We start from the raw sequence: 22,389 nt of genomic DNA, 5'->3' as shown, positions 1-22,389 counted from the left end.
GCTTGAATAATTTAATTTTGACTTTTGAAATAAATCTTTACTTTATTCTGTTTATAGTTTCAAGATTTTAAATTACTTTCTGTCCTAAAACAATATATTATAGTGAATCAAATCCTAAAAGGTTGTTTGTAAAATAAATTTGTTTTATAAAAAATCAAACATTTTAGCTAACTATTTTACTTCTGGAGTGCTCAAACCACAATAAGCAGATGCCTTCTAAAAATTGTACTAAACAAAATGGGGAAATAGATGAGTATATAAGTATCATAACAATTCTGATACACAGGAGCAAAAAATTCTTATGTCAATGAATTATACAAATGTACAGTAGTATTTTTAACTAATAAGAATGTACAAATTGGTACTGATTAGCTGATACTGATACTAACACTGAGAGAAAAGTATAGAAATAAATAGATAAAAACTGCATGAACCAGAAATATATAGCTTTATAGAAATAAAAATTTAAAGAAAATTATTAAAAATACAAACATCATTCAATATGGATTAGGAAATGTCAACTGGAAAAATATTTTCCTAATAAATTAATTGTGGAAATTCAAACTCACTGTTTACGGTAACACCCACAAACTGAAAATACTTTTTGTTTGAAAGTGAATGTGTCACTGAAAGTAAGGGGTACCAAGAATATCCTTTCCAATTATAGTTTTGCAAAAAAAAAAAAAAACCCTTTTAGATAAGCACAAGGAGAATCCAGCAATTCACAGCAGGCATTTATTTTCTACATCAGCAGATAAAATAGCAGTCAGAAGTGATGCTGGAGATGAGAGAGAAGGAAAGGGTAGAGAACATAAATGAAACAAAAATAGAAAAAATACTGACACCAAAGTGTCAACTGAATAAAAAAGTAAACAAAACTAAATTTTAGATAGGATACATTTAAATCTAGTTCAGTCTTAGACCAGACATGACAAATAGATTCAACACAGATGAGTCCATAATTCTACTGCTTTTTGAGTTCAATAAGACAAAAATTATCTGATGAATATTTTTAAATAATTTTTAAACAGTGTATTATCAGATTCTAAGTGGGTCTGATCTTACATTTCATTTCAATAGACTATAAAATTATATATAAACTTTAAAATTTCAAAATGTGGAATTCTCTATACAGTCAGACCTCCTGTGTAATCTGTTTTTTAACACTTTAATATTTTCTTTAAAACTATACAGAGCAAACATCCAGTAAACAGCATTTTATTTTATGACACTCTGTTAATACAATAAATATACAAAACTTTCAAACTACTCAAAACATGCAACATCAGAGGGACAGATGAGAAGGGCATTTATATAGAACCAAGACAGTCACCATGATAAGCAAAGCATTATTAGTCATTTACAAAATATACAAACATCCCTTAGATAAATAATCCAAATTCTAAATTACCAACCACTAAGCAATGACTTCCAGTGTCTAAACTTTACTTCGAAATAAATTAGTCACAATTACCAGAAAACAAAAATTGCTCTGTGACTTAAATACTTGGAAATTTAGGATAAAGTATAAAACATTTTAACAAACAGCCTCTGCTTTCAAAGTGAACATATGAATATTTTCCATTACTGACCAGAGAAAAGTAATTCCTTTAAGGAGTTATGATTTAAAGCCCCTTTCACACCTGGCTATGACCATTAATTACCCCATTACTTAAAAACAAAATTGCTCTTAAAAAAAAGATACAATTGCTGACACAATTTTGCAAGAAGAGTATCCAAACAAAAAAAAAAACTGATTGATTCCAAACTATTTCCCCACTTTTTCCCTACACCAAAGAAGGATTTTATGAATCCTTTTACATTTAGTAATGCCAATTTTCAATTAATTAACATTTCTATCCTAAAAGAAAAAATAATTGATCTAATCTCCTTTTTAAATTTTAAATGTTCCCCCCCTCCAAATAAACATTTAAAGAAACACCAAAATCATTTTGGAATATGAATTGGTGATTAAGAATGAAAGTTTTTGTGACATTTAGTTGTCAATATTTTAACCAATATAAAATTATTACAATAAAACAAATCATTAAATATTCTGATACCTCTCAGCAGCAGGAAAAATTGATCTGAAAGACTTAATTGGTTTATTTTTTTCTATGTTATGTAGGAATTATTACTGAAGAAATTATTTATGGAAAAATAGCTTTAAACTTTATAATAGGAACTAGATTTTCCTAAGGATAATGTAGAAATGTACTCCAAATATACAAATGTTGCTGTTCCAAATAAATTCAACAGTAAGTCATTTGACTAGCTCCACAGTACTTGGCCAAGTTATTTATACATTGATTCTTAAGGTCGCTAAGCATATCCAGCATTTTATTTACCTTTATATATAGAAAGGGTGAAAGGGGAATCTTTTAAAATTATTTTTACTCATTGATGTTGCTCTGAACATTTTAAAAATAAGGCTTTGCATTATACTCAAACATTATACTCCCTACATACAAACCTCCTTAAAATCAGGTTAATCTATGCTGTTCTCTATAAATGTATTATTTCTCCTTAAAAATTGCCCAAACACCTCCATGACTCTTTTAAAAGATGACTTGGGAAGATATGAAGCTAAATGCATTATACAATAAAACTTCTGTGTAGAATGGAGTTAAGTAAGTAGTATAACCTACACAATTAATACATTTAGCTTTACTTTGATTTCCTTTCTCAGTATAAGTTGAATATTTAAATATTTTAATTTTACTACTTTCTTCCACTTGGAAGTAGTCTTGTTATTCGCAGAATTTAAGCAATTCACTTGATTTGTCTCAAACCCCAAAGACTGAAGTGCAATAAAAGGAATTCAAGTATATATGAAGCATCAGCTTAAAAAATCATTAGCAGTGAAAATAAAAGAAGAAAAATAAGTTAAAACACTGAATATTTATATTTGGGGACAAAGGGCAACCTGATTTGTAAAGGTAGGAAAGTTAATACCAATGTTAAAATTACAATTTTCATTGTTAAAACACATATTACACACACAAACAAAAGTCCTAAATACAACCAAAATTTCATCCCAGAAAAAGTAGAAAAGAATAACCACAAAAGTAGATCAGAAAATAAGAAAGCATCTTTTCTTTAACAGCATTTTCTCTATGACATGAATACTGAATTTTTTTAAAAAGGGCAAGTATAATCACTTAATTCTACTCCATCAATTATCTTTTAACTCAACTGTACATTGCATTAAATATTCTACTTTTAGAAAATCTGAGCCTCCAAATCAACTTTTATTCATGAGTATAATACTCTATTTAAAATGTTACTATGATTGCAAAAACATTCCACAAATCCTGTAATCATAAATGGTACAGATAAATTCTGAACCAAAATACTAATTTATTAAATTTAAATAACTCAACAGTGTTCATGCAAGCTTACAAGTTGATATCAAAAGAACTACTCTAAAAAAATAAAAAAGAAAATGAAATTTACATCAGCTTTTATTAAATGCACATAGACCCATCATCAATTCCTAAAGCTTCCTTACCAGCAAGCTAAATTGAATTTCCCAAACTCTCAGCCTACCCTATTTCTTTCTATACAAACAGGGAGACAGGAATGAAGAATCAATGCACTTGCTCCTAAATGTCTCTCATGTCTAATGAAAGATTCCCAAAAAAATTACTGTAGTAATGTTTTTTAATCATAATGAAGTACCATATTAATTTCAGTGTTCCATCACTGAAATAAGTCATTGAAACATTCATCCCCCAGAAAATATGGAGAATATTTATTTAGCATATGGTATAATCTTTTTTCTTTGTGAGGGGCACTAAAATCTTGTTCAAGAAAAAAATGTTAAGGATTTGAACAAAGAACTTTTCCTGGTTTTTGCCCATGCACAGGTGAACAGGAAACATACATGCTGTGGATAATGTGTATTTCGAACATAAAAATCTTCATAGAATAATACAGTAACTTGAGAAAAAGTACAGTCAAAAGGTAACAGTGCACTGTTGTCTGTAGAGTTCTCTAAATCTGGTTACCCTTGAACGCATTTTGGGCTGCACTTGTTGCTGCTGTTGAAGCTGCATTTGCGGCTGCCGTCTGTACAGTTTTATTAGACATCACACCTGTTGCAAACTCTTGCTGGGCCTTCTCAAAACTAGCACCTGTTGTACGATATAGTCCATGTACCTATGGAGACAAAAAAAAAAGTTAAATGGGAAAACTAATCAAGTCTCAAATATTCTGGTCAACTCCAGACATACAAAAGTTTAAGCCACTCTGAGAGAAGAATCTCAAAAGTACTTTGAAGTAGGAGATTAAGGTTGGGTTTAATCAATCTGATCTATGAAATAAACAAGGTGTCAAGAAACTCAAGGGAAATAGTGAAATAAAGTTGATGGAAGATGGCCTAGCAACACAATCTCAAACTGCACTACAAAACAGTAATAATCAAAAAGACTTGAAACTGTTCAAAAGAGGGTTTGATCAGTGAAACAGATTAAGTAAACCATACATAGAAGCAAATAAATAAGAAGTGTAATGTTTGAAAAATCCAAAGACTTCATTACTTGCAAGGAAGGTCCCATTACTGGACAAAAACTGCTGGGAAAACTGGAAAGCAGTCTGGAAGAGATGAGGTATCCGTCACCATTTGAAACCACATACCAAAAATAAGTTTCAAATCAATACATATTAGAAATAAAGTGAAATAATGAATTAATGGAGTATGGAAGAATTATCTTTCAGATCTATATATAGAGATAGGGGGAGAATTCATTCATTAGCCAACAAAGGGGGAAAAAAGAATAGCAAAAGAAAATCTGGACAATTTTGATTACATAAAACTGAACAATTTTTGCCTAAATAAAAATAATGCAGTTAAAATTAGAAAGACTCAAGAACTCTGATCTTCAAAAGTGATCAGTTGGGATTTCATAGGACTGATTATGAAGCATCCCATCTACTAACATTTCCTGATGAGAAGTGATGGATTAAATGTCTCTTGACTCATGAAAAAAATTAAATGATGGATTAAATATGCAGAATGAGACATGCATTTTTTGAATACAAACAGTATGGGAATCTATTTTGCTTGACTATGCATATTTGTTACAAGATTTTTTCTTTAGTTCTAAATTATAGATGGGGTTGGAGGCAAAGGAATTATGAAATGAAATTTTTTTTAAGTTGAAATAAAACATTGGTTAAAAGTGCACATTAAGAAAATATTCAACTATCAATAACCACTTGAAAATTATCTAAAACCACTAATAATCAAAAAAGTGCAAATTGAAACACCCTTGAAGTATCAACTCATATCTGTCATGCTAGAAGAGATAAGAAAACTCCCTGACCAAAAGGCTGGGTAAAGACAGTAGATTAATATATTACTAGTGGAACTATAAAATGGTTTATTGTTTTGGAGAATAATTTATAATTATGCAACAAAAATTAAACTATTCGTACTTTGACCCAAAGGTACCTCTTCTATGACTATAACCCAAGAAGACTTGTTTGCAGCATCATTATTTAGTGATAAAATGTTAGTTACAAAATATGTACCAAATAATTGGGGAAGAGGGCTAAACCAATTATGGAATCTGCTGTAATTTAAAGAATGATAAATATGATGTCCTCAAAGAACTGTAGATATAAAATGAAGAAATTAAAGACAAAATAATAATATTGATGATTTAAAAAACAAAAGTCAAAAAGAGACAACTGTTGGAAAATAAAGCAATCAAAACTACTATCATGATATAAAAGGGGAAAAATTCCCTTTATTTATTAATAATCTGTGATAGTATTTTAAAAGGTTCTTTTGGATATTTGACAGAAAGTATCTGTTGTAACAAAACACAATATTAATAATTTAAGACACAGGAGGATGGAAAAAATAATGTTCAGTTGTCATTTTTTAAGATAGTATTCAAAGTGAATCTATGTGTAATTAGCAACCCTAACCCCAACTTTCTAACATTCCAAAGTGTTTCTAACTTTCTGTAAGGCTATCCCACAATCTTAAAAATCCTTAATTTACCTTACTTTAATTAAAAAAAATAAATACTTTCAGCTTATCATAGAAAAGAATGTAATAACCCAAAATGCAATTCCCAAAGGGCCTAGGTTCCTTGATAGACTAATAACTTAATGATGAGTCTGACCCCTGGTGGATATAGTTAATGGATAAAAACATATGGATCATTAGGAAATGAAAAATAGCCAGTTCTGAGGTGTGAAAAAAACAAAAGAACTAATAACATATAGAAGCTAGTATTCACAATTAATCTCATAATTCCAACTCAGACTCAGTATATCTAAAACTGAATTCATATTTCTTTTGAAACCTGCTTTCCTCTGCCTCTGTGCCAATATCACTTTCATTCTAAGTCTGCAGTAGATCCTCTTCCTTGCTTCTTTCCATAATCAGTTCATTGTCAAGTTTTGCTGATGCACTCTCAGGAATAGAGCTGACACATTATCCCCTCCTTTTTTATTTCTATCACCTTGATTCAATCTGTCATTTCCTTTACCTCCCTTACAATAGCTTTGAAATTAGTTCCCTGCCTGCAATCTCTCTCCACTTCAATTCATCCCAGATAAAATTTCCAAAGCTCATCTTTTTATCATATAAGAATAACCAGACAAACTACATCTCAGAGCACTGAAAGAATATATAGACATAAATACTAAACCACTTTGGGAACTTCTGAAAAAAATTATGTAGCATATGAGACTGGAGATGGGCAAATATTCTAAAGTTTAAAAAGGATGGTGATTCATCAAACTATTGGCTAAGACACCTAACTTCAGTCCCTAGCAAAAATTCTAGAACAAGTTATAGAAGAGATGAATTTGTGAACATTTAGAAAGGAAACTGATCAAATGCTGTGCTTTGAGTCAGCACATTAAATTCATTTCTTAAATACTATTCACAATAAGATAAAAACTTTAATTTTTAAAGTTTTAATTTTTAAAGCTTTATTTTATAAGAAAATAACTTTACACAAAACCACCTCAAAAATAACTCTACGGAGTAAATAAAACTATTATCTCTATTTATGGGTAAGGAAACTGGGTCAGAGTGATTTGCCCATAGTCACACAGTTAATAGTATCAAGAGGCAGAATCTAACCCTGGTCTCCCACTTCAGAGGGTTTAAAATTTTTTTTAATTTTTCTCAACCATGAAGCCTCTTGCAGGATTACTAAACTATTCCATGAATACAATAAAATACCTTGAAAGATGGGCAAACACCTGACCAATGTTTTCATGGTATCTAGACAGGATAGAGATCCTTGAGGGCAGAATCGTAGTTTCTGCTTTCAAGCACCTGAAGGGCTGCCATGTAGAAGAGAAACTTCAGACTAATTTTAATTAGCACAATGGGGTCAACTGGAAAAGTTGAATGTGTGCAGATATCAAATAAATATAAGGAAAAACTTCCTAACCAAAATCATCCAAAAGATTAAATTCACTTCTTAGGGTAAGAATGAGTTTCCTTCCACTGGAGGGATTTCAACCACTCATGCATGTTATAGACAGAATTTCCTTTCAAATACAGGCCTTCTCATTCAACTTCCAAAGTTCCTTTCAATACTTTTTGGAGGCAATATAATATAGTAGATAAATGTGAAGAACTTAAGAGTCAGGAGATCTGGTTTTTGAATCTCATCTCAAAAATAATTGGCTAATGTTATGTTCATTGACAAATTATGAACTCTCCAAGTCTTCATTTCATGTTATAATAAAGGGGATACTATACACCTCATAGAGCATGATTCATTATTATTCCAACTCTGAAATCCTATGATAGTTATCTATGCTAGGATATGTACCCTTATTGACTTGAGGTAAATTCTAAACCATAATGAGGCAGAAGTTACCAAGAATTTGAATTAAGTCTGATTTTGGTTCCATTAATGTGGATAAATGGGTGTCTTAGGAGAAAAGGCTAAATAATAGAGTAATAAGTCATAGCAAGAACAAATTTATGGGGACAGATAATTTTTTAAACTTCTTCTTTAAAAGTAGAAATAAGTCATACACCAAAGTGGTTTTGCTAATATCTGTTCACTATCTCAATATATTTCAAATATAAAAGTTTAACGTGGCTCAATTTAAGAAATTCTTAATGTACAAAATGTTAAAATAAAAGAAAAATCTATTAGCTGCTGATTTTGCACCTTGTAATTATCTTTTCCCTTATAAGTGAGTGCCCAATACATTTCTCATAAGTGACAAGTTATTAGCATGGTATATTTACTTATAAATAATTCAAACAAATTTACATATTTTCATTACATAAAATAATTCAAAAGGAGAATTTCTCTCATTTTGGACCAGAGATAGACAATATAAAGCAATAATGTCATATCACATTAAAATGTAAAAATTTATTCTCTAACTCAAACAATGCCAATAAAATTTAAGAGTCAGAAGGAACCTATCACAGATCTCTAGTCCAACCTTCCTTTGAAGCATGACTGCCTTAGAATATCATCTCTCCTGAATCTGGCAACTAAATGAAACCTTTTTAGACAACTATTATGTGCAAATGGTCATGAAGGGGGAAGAGTTACAAGGCCTCTGCACTAAGACAGAAATACACCCATTATACAGGTTAGAACATAGGAGTACTTAGGGGAACACAAAGAGATGTCTGGAATAGTCTATATAATCCAACTCCTTTTGTTTTTCCTCTCCCATCTTTCCTTCTATTCTGAAAGTGTCTAATATGCTAAAGTTTTAATTTGCCTAAAGATGAGACTCTACAATTCAACATTTTCTTTTCTTGTTATGCTATAAGAGTGAAGTTCAAAGAAATTAGTTGCCTCGAACAAAGTCACACTTTAAAAAACCTAGTTCTTGGCTTCAAGCCTTCACCTAATTCGAGTTCATCCTAATTCCAATCACATCCTCATTTACCTTGCCTCTAAAGAAATAGATAAACAGTGAAGAGATGCAGTGCACAGCACACTGGGCTCCAAATCAGGAAGACCTAAGTTCAAATCTTGTTTCAAACTCTCAAGAGCAGTGGAACCCTGAGCCAGTTACTCATCTCCTGTTTTCCTGTTTTCTCTATTGTAAAATAGTAATGATGGTAATAATGTTACCTTCCTCCCAGAATTTTGAGCATCAAATGAAATAATACTAGTATAGTACAGTGTCTCACACAAAGTGCTGGATAAATGTTGATTAGTCAACTCTTTTTGTGGTAGCAAAGAATTGGAAATTGAGGGGATGCCCACCCCCTGGATAATGGCTGAACAAGTTGTGGTATATGTACAAGTTGTGGTATATGTACATGACAGAATATAAATGTGCCACAAGAAATGATGAACAAGAGGATTTAAAAAAAATGCTTCGAATGATTTACATGAACTGATGCTGAGTGAAATGACAGAACCAGGAGAGCACTTTAACAGCAACACTATATGATGAACAACTCTGAATGACTTAGCTACTGTCAGCAATACAATGATGTGAAATAATCACAAAGGACTCATGATGAAAGTGCTAATCACTTCCAGAGAAAGAATTGTTTGAATTTGTCTGAAAACAGACCAAAGTAGTATAACTAACATGTTTTACATGACTGAACATGTATACTTATATCAGATTGCTTACCATCTCAGGGAGGGAGTAGAGAAAGAATTTGAAATTCAAATATTTTTTTAAAAAGTTTAAAGAAATGATTTTCCATTTATTTTGGAGAAAAATAAAACATTTAAAATATCAGCTAGTTATTATTATTATTATTGTTATTGTTATTGTTATTCTCCCCAAATAGAAGAGAATAGAAAAAGTAATAATACTAAGATGGAGAGCATTGCTTCAAGACCAAAAGAAGATATTTTACCTCCCTGTGTTACAAAAATATGGTACAACAAAAAGAGCATTCACTGCCTATAAAGTCAGAGGAACTGTGTTCAAATCCCATCTCTGATGTTTACTACCTTGCGACCTTAGGCAAGTTACTTAACTTTCCTGGACTCATTTTCCTCAACTGAAAAATGAGAGGCTTAAAAAAAAGGTGTCTTCGGAGGTCCTTTCCAGGTATACATGCTTTATCCTACCTGCCATTATTTAGCTAGCAGCCTTTTAAAATGCTTGGGAGCATCACTTATCTCATTTTAAGGGGGCTGGTGGAAGCAAGGGGCAGGGCAAGTACTTGAGCAGAAAAGAAGTCTCTTTTTCCTTCTATCTGAATAGAAAGGAAAGTAATAATAAAATGTAATTCCATGGACTCTAGAACTCCCCTAGAAAACAAAGATCAGCCCAATACATAGGGCTACACTTGATGTTTAATGAGCTATGTAAAGGAAGACCTAACCTAGTTCAATGCACTGCTCACTGTTAGGTACAGAAAAGTGAAAAAAAAAGTTCAATATAAAAATCTAAAGTTCTAGGGGTGGCTAGGTGGCATAGTGGATAAAGCATCGGCCCTGGAGTCAGGAGTACCTGGGTTCAAATCCGGTCTTACCTAGCTGTGTGGCCTTGGGCAAGCCACTTAACCCCGTTTGCCTTGCCAAAAAACCTAAAAAAAAAAAATCTAAAGTTCTAGGACTTGTCTTACCTTTTTAAACATAACTAGAGAGATGACTGCAGATGCTGTGAAAAGTGCTGCTATGATCATCATCATGATTCCAACAGGAATACTTTTGTTGAGGCCAGTTAAGGATGAAATCCAGCCACTAAGTTGTACCAAAAAGACAAGGGAAACAGAAATTTAAGTTAATGCAGGTAAATGCTTTAATACAGGCAAATGCCTCATTTTTCAAAAACAGTGGGTCATTTAAAGTCTCTATAAAATGCATTTAAGCTGTTTGATATGGATCTTATACATATGCTATGGATCACTTTATATCTAAATATTAATGATAATTATACCAAATGTGTTAAGATATTCACAAAACTTTTTTCTAAGATACTCCTTTGCATAGAAACTTCAGAAGATGTGCAATTACAATACAGACTTCATTAAAGAGAGAATTTTATTCAAAGATACAAACTGTAACCTTATTTGTGTCAAGCTCAAACAGAAATGGGAGCCACTAACCCATACAAAAGGATCCCTATTAGTCACATATTGAATTAGTTATGAAATGTAATATTATCAATGTATTTTTAATCTATTTTGATAAGTATTTCCCAATTACATTTTAATTTGGGTCAGAGGAGTGCTGTGGGCTGCAGGGTACTACTGGGAGAGCATTTGACATCCCTGCCTGTTTTTCATTTGTTGGCTTATGGTCAAAAACTTCCTCAACTAGTAGAGGATGTTTTATAATAAGCCACTCTAGACAAAAACAAAAATTCTTCACTGAGCCCAAATTCAAAACCTCCGTAATAAACATAAGAGAAAGCACCTCTAAAAGTCAACATCTCTTCATACTGCTGACACTGCCTTTGAAAACCCCAAGGTCACTTCCAAACCAACACTGGAGGCACTGGAGTAGGGCTTGGGTGGCACAAGATAGTGTTTTAATGTGAAGTAAGGTGCTTCTGGTTATATTAAAATAATGAAAAATCTCTGAGTTGTTAAGAATTTCCTAATAGTACATTTAGCCAAGAATTATTTTACGGTTAAATATATTTAAAATTTCCTTCTTCTTCAATGTCAAATGACTAGGTCTTCCTTGGAAAGTTTTTCTTTTGTTTGGTTTTAAGATTTAAAGAGTTTCTCTAACAGTTGATAAAAGATACCTTCACAAATAAATTTGCATAAATTCAAAAATATAGTTACAGGCAAATATTACTAGCTGTGTGACTGAAAAATATAGGAAAATATCTTCAAAATAATAATACCTACCATGAGGGAAAAACCACCATCATTGAGTTTAACCAAAGAAAAGGCTACTGAACAATTACACAAGCCAATTGGCAAGTGATTTCATTCACCTAACCAATGTTTACTGAACAGCTAATTATGTAAGTTATGTTAACTTCCTGATGCCAAAAATTACTATTTTTTGACAACGAAAAGTACAGGATTTTGTTACATTTGTTAATATAAAATATGATAATTGAGAATAAAAGCAGTATTCTAAAGTCAGTTGTGATTTGAGGGAAAAAGAAATCTGATGACATATAACATGATACATTATTACAGTATTATTATTATTATTATCATCTTCATTTTATCTAGGTACCTCTTGGAAAGCAAAATAATTCAAAATCCATGACAAATGCTAAAAAAAGGAATTTCTATATTTTTAGTAATACTGCAATTTCATACAAGGCAAATGTTCCAGGAGCGACAATCACATATTATTGACATTTTATGGTATATTCAATTCTCAGTTAAGCATATTAATAAAGGGGGGGTCAATATTTTTTCAAATTATTTTACTGAAGATTTCATATACTTAAGTTTAATAAATGAAGGATTACTAAATCTAATTCTGAAAATTATGTTACGTAGTATCCTCATAACTCACTCCTCCCTATAATTATCTCTGTATTCTAGAGAGAGCCTTTCACACTAATACAGAAAGAGCCTGCCTACGCCTGAGGCAATGAAAGATAAAAGCAGTTCTACTTAAAAAGTGCTCTTGAACTCCCTCAAGCATCCTTATCCTATTACCATTTTTTTAGGATATCACAATCATTTTTACCTTTTTTTATTATATATTTTGTTTTCCAATTATATACAATAGTAGTTTCTGCCTATCATCACCATTCCTTTCTTGCCAAAACTCAGTCTAGATTAGATTACTTCCAAAATTCACCCCCCCATCACTACTCAAAAGATACTGAATAAAGGTAAAAGAAACTTTATATGCTGACTGAATACATAATCAATTCTTCTTATTCAATAATAACTGCCCAGGATCAGACATATACTAGCTGTGTGACCTTGGGCAAGTCACTTAACTAAAACTGGGTCATGTCGCAATGCAGTTTTATTTGATTCCCTCTTCTCACTTCTTCCCTCAAGTTCTCTACCCTCATCCTCTCAATTTAGGCCCTTACTTTTAGAAAAAACTATTGATATTCCCTTTCAACTCAAAACTCCATGACATCATCATACACTCTTTCCTCAATCTTCTACTTGCCCAGGCTTACCCCCCCCATTTGTGAATTTGATCCCATTACTTCCACCAGATTATCATCCTTTCCATTAAATCATCACCCTTCTCTCTCTTGAATCTTCAACTTCTACCTATTAACTAGTTTATTACCTATTGCCTTCAAACATTCCCAAGTATCCCGGGTCTCAAAAAATCCTCACTAGATGCTCCCATCCCCATGTCTTCTCTTTCTCAATTAAAAAAAAATTGTCAGGGGCAGCTAGGCAGCATTGGGGGCAGCTAGGTGGCATAGTGGATAAAACACCCGCCCTGGAGTCAGGAGTATCTGGGTTCAAATCTGGTCTCAGACATTTAATAATTACCTGTGTGGCCTTGGGCAAGCCACTTAACCTCATTTGCCTTGCAAAAACCTAAAGAAAAAAAAATTGTGTACATGTACTTCTTCCACCTCCTCTTCTCTCATTCACCCCACCAATCCTTCCAAATTCTATCATCCAAGTTCATCATTCTACTGAAATTGTTCTCAAAGATAGCAATAGATTTTTTTTTTAGGTAAGGCCATTGGGGTTAAATGGCTTGCCCAAGGCCACACAGCTAGGTAATTATTAAGTGTCTGACACCGGATTTGCCAATAGTTCTTTCTTTAAAAGGTCTTAAATTCTTAAAATTTCTTAAAATTCTTAAAAAAAATTTTTTTAGATTTATTTTTATTTTTTATTTTTATTTTTTAGTACAAATGATTTTTTATACATTACTAAAATATTCTTGTTTAAGAGTAAACATAATATCCCCCCAAAATACAAACCCTCATAAGCAATAAAGTAAAGAGAAAATAATGATGATGATGATGATGATGATGATGATGATGATGATGATGACATTAGGGGTAGCCTGGTGGCACAGTAGACAGAGCACCGGCCCTGGAGCCAGGAGCACCTGGGTCCAAATTCGGCCTCAGACACCCAACAATCACCCAGCTATGTAAGCCCTGGACATGCCACCCAACCCCACTTGTCCTGAAAACACCCCCCAAAATAATAATAATAATTATTATTAATAATAATAATAATAATAATAAAATGCATTTCAGTCTGTGTTCCAACACCACCAGCTGTCGTGGGTGGATCACATTCTTTATAAGTTCACAAAAGCTACTTCCATACTTTTCCACCGTTGCCATTGCTGATAGCAACTCCCTCCATTTGTACTACCCCACTACCATATACTATATTTTCTCTCTCCTTTCACTCTATCCCTCTTCTTAAACATGCTGTAGGGCAGCGCTGAGTGGCGTAGCAGACAAATCACCGACCCTGAAGCCAAGAGGACTCAAGCCCACATACCACACCCCTAAAGCCCAGCAATTACCCTGCCCTGTGGTCCTGGAAAGGCCATCCAATCCCAGCCCCTTCCAAGAAGTAAAAAAGAAAATGTGTTATATCTGAACCACTCTCCCCGGTCCACCCTCTCCTCCATCACTCACACCAACCCCCTTTCCCCATCCCCCTTCTCTCCTCCTTACTCTAGATGTCTATACCCCATTGAGTATATATGTTATTTCTTCTCCTAGCCACCTGTGTTAAGAGCGAAGGTTCCCGCATTTCCCCTGGCCTTTCCCCCTTCCATATCATTGCAATAGCTCATTGTATTAAAAAAAATCTTATTATATGAAATATCTTAGCCTATTCCACCTCTCCTTTCTCTTACTCCCATTACCTTTCCCTTTTAGCCATTGACTACATTTTTACAATATGTTATATCTTCAAATTCAGCTCTTTCCTGTGCTTCATCTATAAAAGCTCCTTCTACCTGCTCTATTAAATGAGAAGTTTCTCATGAGTATTATCAGTATCATTTTTCTATGCAGGAAAACATGTAGTTCATCAACATCATCATTAAGTCCCTCATATTTTCCCCTTCTCCTCCACTCTCTATGCTTCACCTGAGTCCTGTATTTGAAGATCAAACTTTCTGTTCAGCTCTGGTCATTTCAACAGGAACATTTGAAATTACCCTTGAAAGTCCATCTTTTTTTCCCCTGGAAGAGGACATTCAGTTTTTCTGGGATTGATTCTCAGTTGCATTCCAAGCTGTTAAAAAGAATTTTCTTGAAGGTTTTTGAGAAATCACCTGGATTTCCCCTATTAGGAATTATCTCTTAGTACAGATGTGTCTAACACGTGGGCCATATGCAGTCCATTCATGCAGTATTATTACATTTTATTATTATAATCACTGGTAATGTGGGCTAAATGATAATCCTAAATAAATATTAAATTCTATATATGGTCTTTGACAAATTTTTTATTGGCTGAAGTCCAGAAGAGCTAAAAGGTTGGACATCGATGCCTTAGGGAAAAAAAAATTCAGCACAACTGATCAATAAGTAGAAAAAATGGAACATCATAAACAACATTCCACACTGATAAGACTCCCCACCCATTTCCTTGGTTTATGGTTGTTACTCTTTCCAATTACATTTATAGGCATTGTGATCACAGTGCATAATATAGTTTTCCTGACTTTATTTTGCATGAGTTCATATATCTTCTCATGCTTCTCTGTATTTTTTTCTCTCCATCACTTCTCATTATCACAGTAATATTTCATTCCAATTCATTCAGCCATTCTCTAAACTTCATTTGGCTATTCTTCAAAAAATGTATGCTTTGTAACCAGTTTTTGCTACCAGAAAAAGTGCTATAAAAATTTTGATTAAGAGGGACAGCTAGGTGGCGCAGTGGATAAAGCACCGGCCCTGGAGTCCTGGGTTCAAATCCGGTCTCAGACACTTAATAATTACCTAGCCGTGTGGCCTTGGGCAAGCCACTTAACCCCATTTGCCTTGCAAAACAAAAAAAAAATTTTGATTAAGGACTCAATTCATGGTGCTACCAAGTTGCCCTTTAGACTTGTTTTGTTTGGTCCCAGAGCAGCAATGGATGAAAGCTACAGAAAAACAGAATCACAGGAGTTCAACTTTGGAAAGACCTTCAAAAACAATCTATTTAGGGACAGAAGGCTTTCTTTCACTAGAATAGCTAAGGTGATTACATGATCACTTATTAGAGTTGTTTAGAAGGAATTCTTATTCAGATACAGCTTAGAATTGATAGCGGCTATAAAATCTTTTTCAATTCTTTGATAACAGCATCTTTCCCACATCAGTATTACCTTTTCTAGTATGAAGTTTAAAGAGTAGATGTAGACTTTTGGGGGCACTAATAATGTGTTAATTCTCTAGGAATCTACACTTACAAAACAGAAGCTGTCTCCCTTAAGTATCTCAATTGGTATAAAAAGAACATCTGGGCACTGAAAGGAAAATTATTCAAGTCATTTGTCAAAGGCTGGTTAAGCAAAGACTACCTATATTGTACTTAAACTGTACTCATAAATGGAGCTTGCTAAACCCTGAAGAAATCAAGATATGAACTTTTCTATATAACTTGTGTTGAGGGGAAAAAAAGTTTCATCTTTTTTACTTGCTCAAAAGAAACACAAAGGCCTAATGTTTGTCCTCCATTCTTGGAGAACTAGAGATGGCCCTGGATGCGGGGCAGAGTTAAATGACCTGCTCCAGATCACTCAGCTAGTTAGCATCAAATGTCTGAGGCTAGATTCCAACTTCTTCCTCAATCCAAAGACAGTGCCCAACATTAGACAAATTTTTCCTTGAAAAGTGACAAAGCTACCTTACCTCAGGCTGATAGAGTGTATGTATGTATATGGGTATGAGAGAGAGAGAGAGAGAGAGAGAGAGAGAGAGAGAGAGAGAGAGAGAGAGAGAGAGATTTGTGTGTGTGTGTGTGTGTGTGTGTGTGTGTGTGTGTGTTGTTTTGGGACAGAGGCTGGAATGTTCAAACCGTCCCTTGAACTAACTAACTTCCTTATATCTATGCCCAGACTGAAATGGCTTCTTGTTTACCTATGGGAGTTGGGACCCTTCTGACTTGGCAAGTCTACCAACACCATTTGAGCCACCATATCTTACCCTACTGACCAGATATATTTCCAAATAGAGGTGACAGGGTGCAAGTCTATCTAAACTAAGTACTGCTATAATTTAATTGAATATCTTTTCTGTTATGTCTTAATAAATCTACTTTTGTTAATTGAATGATGAAAAGACTGTTTCATTCCAACACAAAACCTAACTAACCAGGTAAAGGCCTAAAAGCAGGTCCACCAATTATCCTGACACATCCCAGCTATATGTCCTTAAAGAAGTCATTTAATCTCTCAATGCTCTAGGTCAATTATGTCAAAGTGAAATAAAAAGACTGACCACTAAACCCTACATAAGGATCCCTGTGGGTCACATATTGATTTAGAAAACTTTTTTTAATTATCTATATTCTACTGTATTTTTATTTTTTGTTACATATTCCCAATTATATTTTAATATGGTTTAGGAAGCAGTCAAGACTCAGACTTGGTATTGGAAAGGAAAGAGGGCATGTTTGACACTTCTGCTCTAAGTGACTCTTTAAGACTATTAAATTGAAGAGGTGGTGGTCACTGGTATTGTAGAAGGAATTTCATCAACAAGGTGTTCCCTAGACCAGTGAATTCATAGGTTCAGTCACTATTACCTAAGGAAATCAAGGAATAGTGATCAAAAAGATTATAATTCAATGACTGCATCACAAAACACTAAAAAGCTGTGTAGGATAAAATAAACTTACAAAGAGCTTGATGTGCAACCAAGCTAAAGAAGGGCAGAAGAAATAACTAGGAGTAAGACAGAAGAAACAACAATAAATCAGTGTGAGATGGCAGATGTTTATGTTGGCGGCTCTAAGGGAATATATTCCAACCAACAATTTGTCATACCTTTAGTTCAGGCTTACTACCTTAATGGACCACATATATTATTTCAAAAGATGAAGTAGAGAAAAGGGGGCAGAACAGACCAAATATACAGAGAAAAAATTATGCTAAAGGCTTGCTTTATGGGCTTAAAATTTTAGTACAACTACAACAAATTGGTCTTCAAACTTCATTTTCAATCTATTTTATATATAAATGCATGAATTTAATCTTCAAAACAATTCAGCCCATAGTCTTTTAAAAATATTTTGCTAAACAAAGAGAATCAAAAAAACTATTTGTACATTTTCATATCATATCATAAAATACTTAACTTTATATCTCAAAAATCTAAGCTGTTATATGAATATACTAAAACCCTGAAGATCCACAAAACTACAATTAAAGTTTAATTACTTACCAATTGCCCCAGCTCTGAAATCCAGCAGCCTGAAGAACATGTACAGCAAACTGACAAATATACACAAAGAAGAATACAAAGAATCTGAAGGAACTATCACTCCTGAAGAAAAAGGAAAAAGTATTTTTATTTCTCAATATACTTGATAACTCTTTACAATATAACATTTAAACTAAAAAGAACAAATAAGTTTCTCAGACCTAAAGAGCCACTTAATTACCTATCACTGAAAGGGGGAGAAAAGACAGTTATTTTGTATTGTGCACAGATATACAGTTGAGGAAAACATGCAAAAATTATTTTTTTAACTTTTGAGATCACCACATTTTAGGAAGTTTTTATGGTGAATAAATATATAAAATGATGTTTTTCTTTCGATACCCCCCCCTTTAAAAACACAGTGACCTATGATAAATAACATCTCCCAATCAGTAACATTGCAGAAATAAAATCATCTCTATAATTCCACGTTTCCAAAAAAGATACTCTCTAACAAAAACCAGGAAGATCTGATACCCACATTTATAAAGGGTTTAAAAGTAGTGTAAATTTAAATGGTATTGTTTAAAATTTCAACAACAGCAGTTATCTATAGTTTTCACATTAGTTTGACAAATTTTACTTAGTATTTCTTACATATAAGCACTGAGAGGCCAACAATGAAAAATAACATGCCTGCTTTGAAGGAGTTTACAATCTGGCAGAGGTGAAGAACCAAGTATATAAAATAACTATCATATACTTTAGGACACAATTCACGAACAACAAACATATAGGAAATTTAAGAGTAAATACACAGAAGGTACAGAGGAGTAAATACAAAGAGATTAAATGCACAGGAGAGGTCAAACTGAATAAGAGATTTAAAAAGGAAGGAACAACAGTTGAAAGAATCAGAAAGCCAAATCTTTTGGGGGAGGGGGAGAGGTGGGTTTTGCAAGGCAATGAATGGGGTTAAGTGACTTGCCAAAAGTCACACAGCTAGGTAATTATTAAGTGTCTGAGGTCAGATTTGAACTCAGGTCCTCCTAACTCCAGGACCTGCATTGCCACCTAGCTGCCCCCTGAGGTAAGTCTTAAACAAGCTTTTCCCAGGTAAAGGGAGAAGAATACTCCAAGTATAAGGAAAAGAATGAGCAAACAGATAGAGTTCCCTGGAGGCTAGATTCAAAATGTGAATGCTTTATTTGGCCTCCTAATTCAAATTAAAACAAATATCTGGGTTTCAAGAATTCAAGAAATTGGTACTCAGGAAAATGATAAAATCACAAGCTAAATTGTTATGTAGCAGGCAAATAAAAAAATACATATACACACATATGTATATATGTACACACACTCTTTATGGCAGTATAAACAAAAGTTTGTACCCACATGTAACAATCTCACTCCAATGGAAACATGCTCAACACCGGGGTTCAGATGGCAAGGTTGCATACCCTAAGACTGGGCTTAGTTAAGAACAGATAAAGGTCACCAGAGGTAGGAGGGGGAAGGTTCCTCATCAGATCTAGATGAGGTAAAAAAAATTCTTGGGATCATGTAACAAATATCAATGAGGCTTGAGTAGCAGAAGTTTCTTTATCTGGACTACAAATTGGTGGGAAGTTCTAATGTTAACTAAGGCAGAAGAAGAAGAATGACTTATTAAGACCCTGGCAGCAGGTGAAGAGTTCATCTAATCGAACAGCTTAAAAGCCCTAAACACCTATACTGTAACATGAGGTAAACAGAAGAAAAGAATAAATTATCTGTTTTGTCTGTGTTTCTATCAGGATCATTTAGCCTATGTGACTCCATGTTGGAGTTTTATCGTCATAAATTTAATATCAAATAATAATTATATTGAGGTAGCTAGATGAAGCAGTAGATAAAGCATGGCCCTGGAGTCAGGAGGACCTGAGTTCAAATCCAGCCTTGGACACTTAATAATTAACTAGTGGTGTGAACTTGGGCAAGTCATTTAACCCCACTGCCTTGCAAAACTACACATAATAATAATAATAATAATAATAATAATAATAATAATAATAATAATATCAACAATATAAAGTTTACAATAATCAAAGTGAAAGACCTCAACTACCAGGCTGCCTTTATATTTTAATTCTGGATATAATAGGGGATCCAATGAAGGATCCAATAGGGAAGTGGCTTATTCACTCAATTAGGAAAACCATTTTTAGTAGGATTATGAATGATGGATTGGAGGATTGACAGAAGGAAAGGAAATTAATTATAAGGGAACCTATTATAAGAAACTCAGAATGTTATCAGGTAACTCTAACAAGCAGGTGAAAATATACATCTAGACCTGGTGATGGGGTGAGGAAGAGGTAGAGAGACATACAGAATAAAAGAAAAAAGCTGGTAATGTAGGTTTACAAATCCTCCAAATAATCTGCATCCAAAGAAACTATCCAAAAGAAACTACAGGATGTGAATAAAAAAGAAAAGAAATTGTCAAGGAACAAGCCTTGGGGGAGAGGGGGAGGTGTTAACCGTATCTAGAGGGATGAGGAGAAAAGAAGTAAAGATCAAGAAGAAACAGATTGGGCAAAGGAGATCAGGAAAAGTGCCAAGGAAGCCAAGGAAGAAAAATTATAAAGATGATGCTCAAGTGTTGCAGAAAAGTCAAAGAGATTAAGAATTGAGAAGAGACAGTAAGATTAGGCAGAGTTCTACTGACCTTCAGTGAACAATTAAGCAAGACAGGGATAGATGACACATTGAACAGGGTTTAAAAGTTACTGATGTTACCAAAAAAAAGTTAGTGATGCAGGAAAGGGAAACAATATACCTAAACACAGATTAGTGGTAAATGAAAGGAATCAATCCACAAGCATTTACTAAATACCCACTATCCTACCCACCAGGCAGTAGGGATTAAAAAGCCACAAGAATATTGTCCTTGCCTCAAGGAATTTTTTTTTTCCATCGCACAAACAAGTAATCAACAAACATTAATTAAGCTCTGTGAGAAGTGCTTGTACAAAGACCTCCCCATAGAAGTAGTATATTCAAAATAAACAGAAAGATAGTGGTTTAAAGAAGGGGCAGGGTCAGAATAGGTTTGTTTTTTTAAATAAGATAAAGAGAGCTGCTGTGTTGGTAGAGGCAGGGAAATGTGAATGAAGAGGCTAGCCAAAAGGAAGTACATTTCCAAAGTATACAGAAGGAAAGGGATGAAGGAGACAAGTGGATGGGTTCACTTTGGAAAGGAAGGTTTTACTGTGAGAGGAAGAAAAAAGTGAGAAAGAATTTAAAGTGTGGAAGGGTACACCTGATGTAGTTAATCATCTCAGTAAAATAAGAAACAAAGTCCTCTGCTAAAAAAAAAAAAGATGGCACTGGGACATTAAGGAGGTTTCAAACTGCAGCTTTCACATTCAAATACCAACTCTTTAGTCTAGTACGTTCATAATATGTCTCCTAATTTACCTTTCATATCACTATACTTGTTCTCTTATGCTCTAGCCACACTGTATTTTCCCACCTCCATGCTGGTCCCCAAGTGGAACACATTCCTTTCTCATCTAGAGATCTACTGAAATCCTCTCTTCCTCAAAAACAGCTCGAATGCTCACCAGCTACCTGAAACCTTTCTGAATCACTAAGCTCAAAATTCCCACTTCTTTGTCTCTGTCGCATTCTACCCTATTATATGCTTACTAGTATATAGAGTGTATCCCATGGGCTCAAACTCAAATAGACAGAGATTATTAAAATATAAAAAAGGATCTCTCACATACTGATTTAGAACCACATATTAACAACATCTCTTGTTTTTTCATTTATTTTTGCCAATTATTTCCCAATGACATTTTAATCTTGTTCTGGCCAGATTGGGTTTGACACCTCTAATGTACTCCCATTTCTCCTATTAAACTGGAAGATCCTCTAAGGATAGACTGTGCTTATTTTCATCTTTATATCCTCTACACCTAGAACAGTGTCTTAATAATGTTCACATGTTCAATAATGTTGTTGAACTGAACTGCAATAAGCAGTTGTATGAATTAATGTTCTATCAAGAATAGAATTTCAAAGACAGGGAATAAATAGCATTGAATATAAATGTCCATCCTTAGACTCTCAATGGACAAAGTAACTCTCACTAGTTCACAGAAATTCATTCACTTTGAA

At 33.6% G+C, this 22,389-nt stretch overlaps 1 protein-coding gene across 4 annotated transcripts in view; it reads right to left on the bottom strand.

Moving 5' to 3' along the window:
* Positions 1-433: 433 nt before the first annotated feature.
* The window catches only part of SCAMP1 (secretory carrier membrane protein 1), a 123,956-nt gene continuing 102,000 nt past the window's right edge, over positions 434-22,389 (bottom strand). For 2 of the 4 annotated variants that reach the window (XM_074208387.1, XM_074208388.1), the window contains exons 8-10: positions 18,244-18,345; positions 10,553-10,670; positions 434-4,161 (exon numbers count right to left, since the gene is read on the bottom strand). In XM_074208387.1, the coding sequence (XP_074064488.1) occupies positions 3,997-4,161; positions 10,553-10,670; positions 18,244-18,345 (385 nt within the window). In that variant the 3' untranslated portion in view covers positions 434-3,996. The remainder of the gene's footprint in view (positions 4,162-10,552; positions 10,671-18,243; positions 18,346-22,389) is intronic. The other 2 variants (XM_074208391.1, XM_074208389.1) reach the window with 2 other exon arrangements.

The sequence above is a fragment of the Macrotis lagotis genome, chromosome X, assembly GCF_037893015.1.
Source record: "Macrotis lagotis isolate mMagLag1 chromosome X, bilby.v1.9.chrom.fasta, whole genome shotgun sequence".
NCBI lineage: Eukaryota > Metazoa > Chordata > Mammalia > Peramelemorphia > Peramelidae > Macrotis > Macrotis lagotis.
This window is presented reverse-complemented; position numbering and strand designations above follow the sequence as displayed.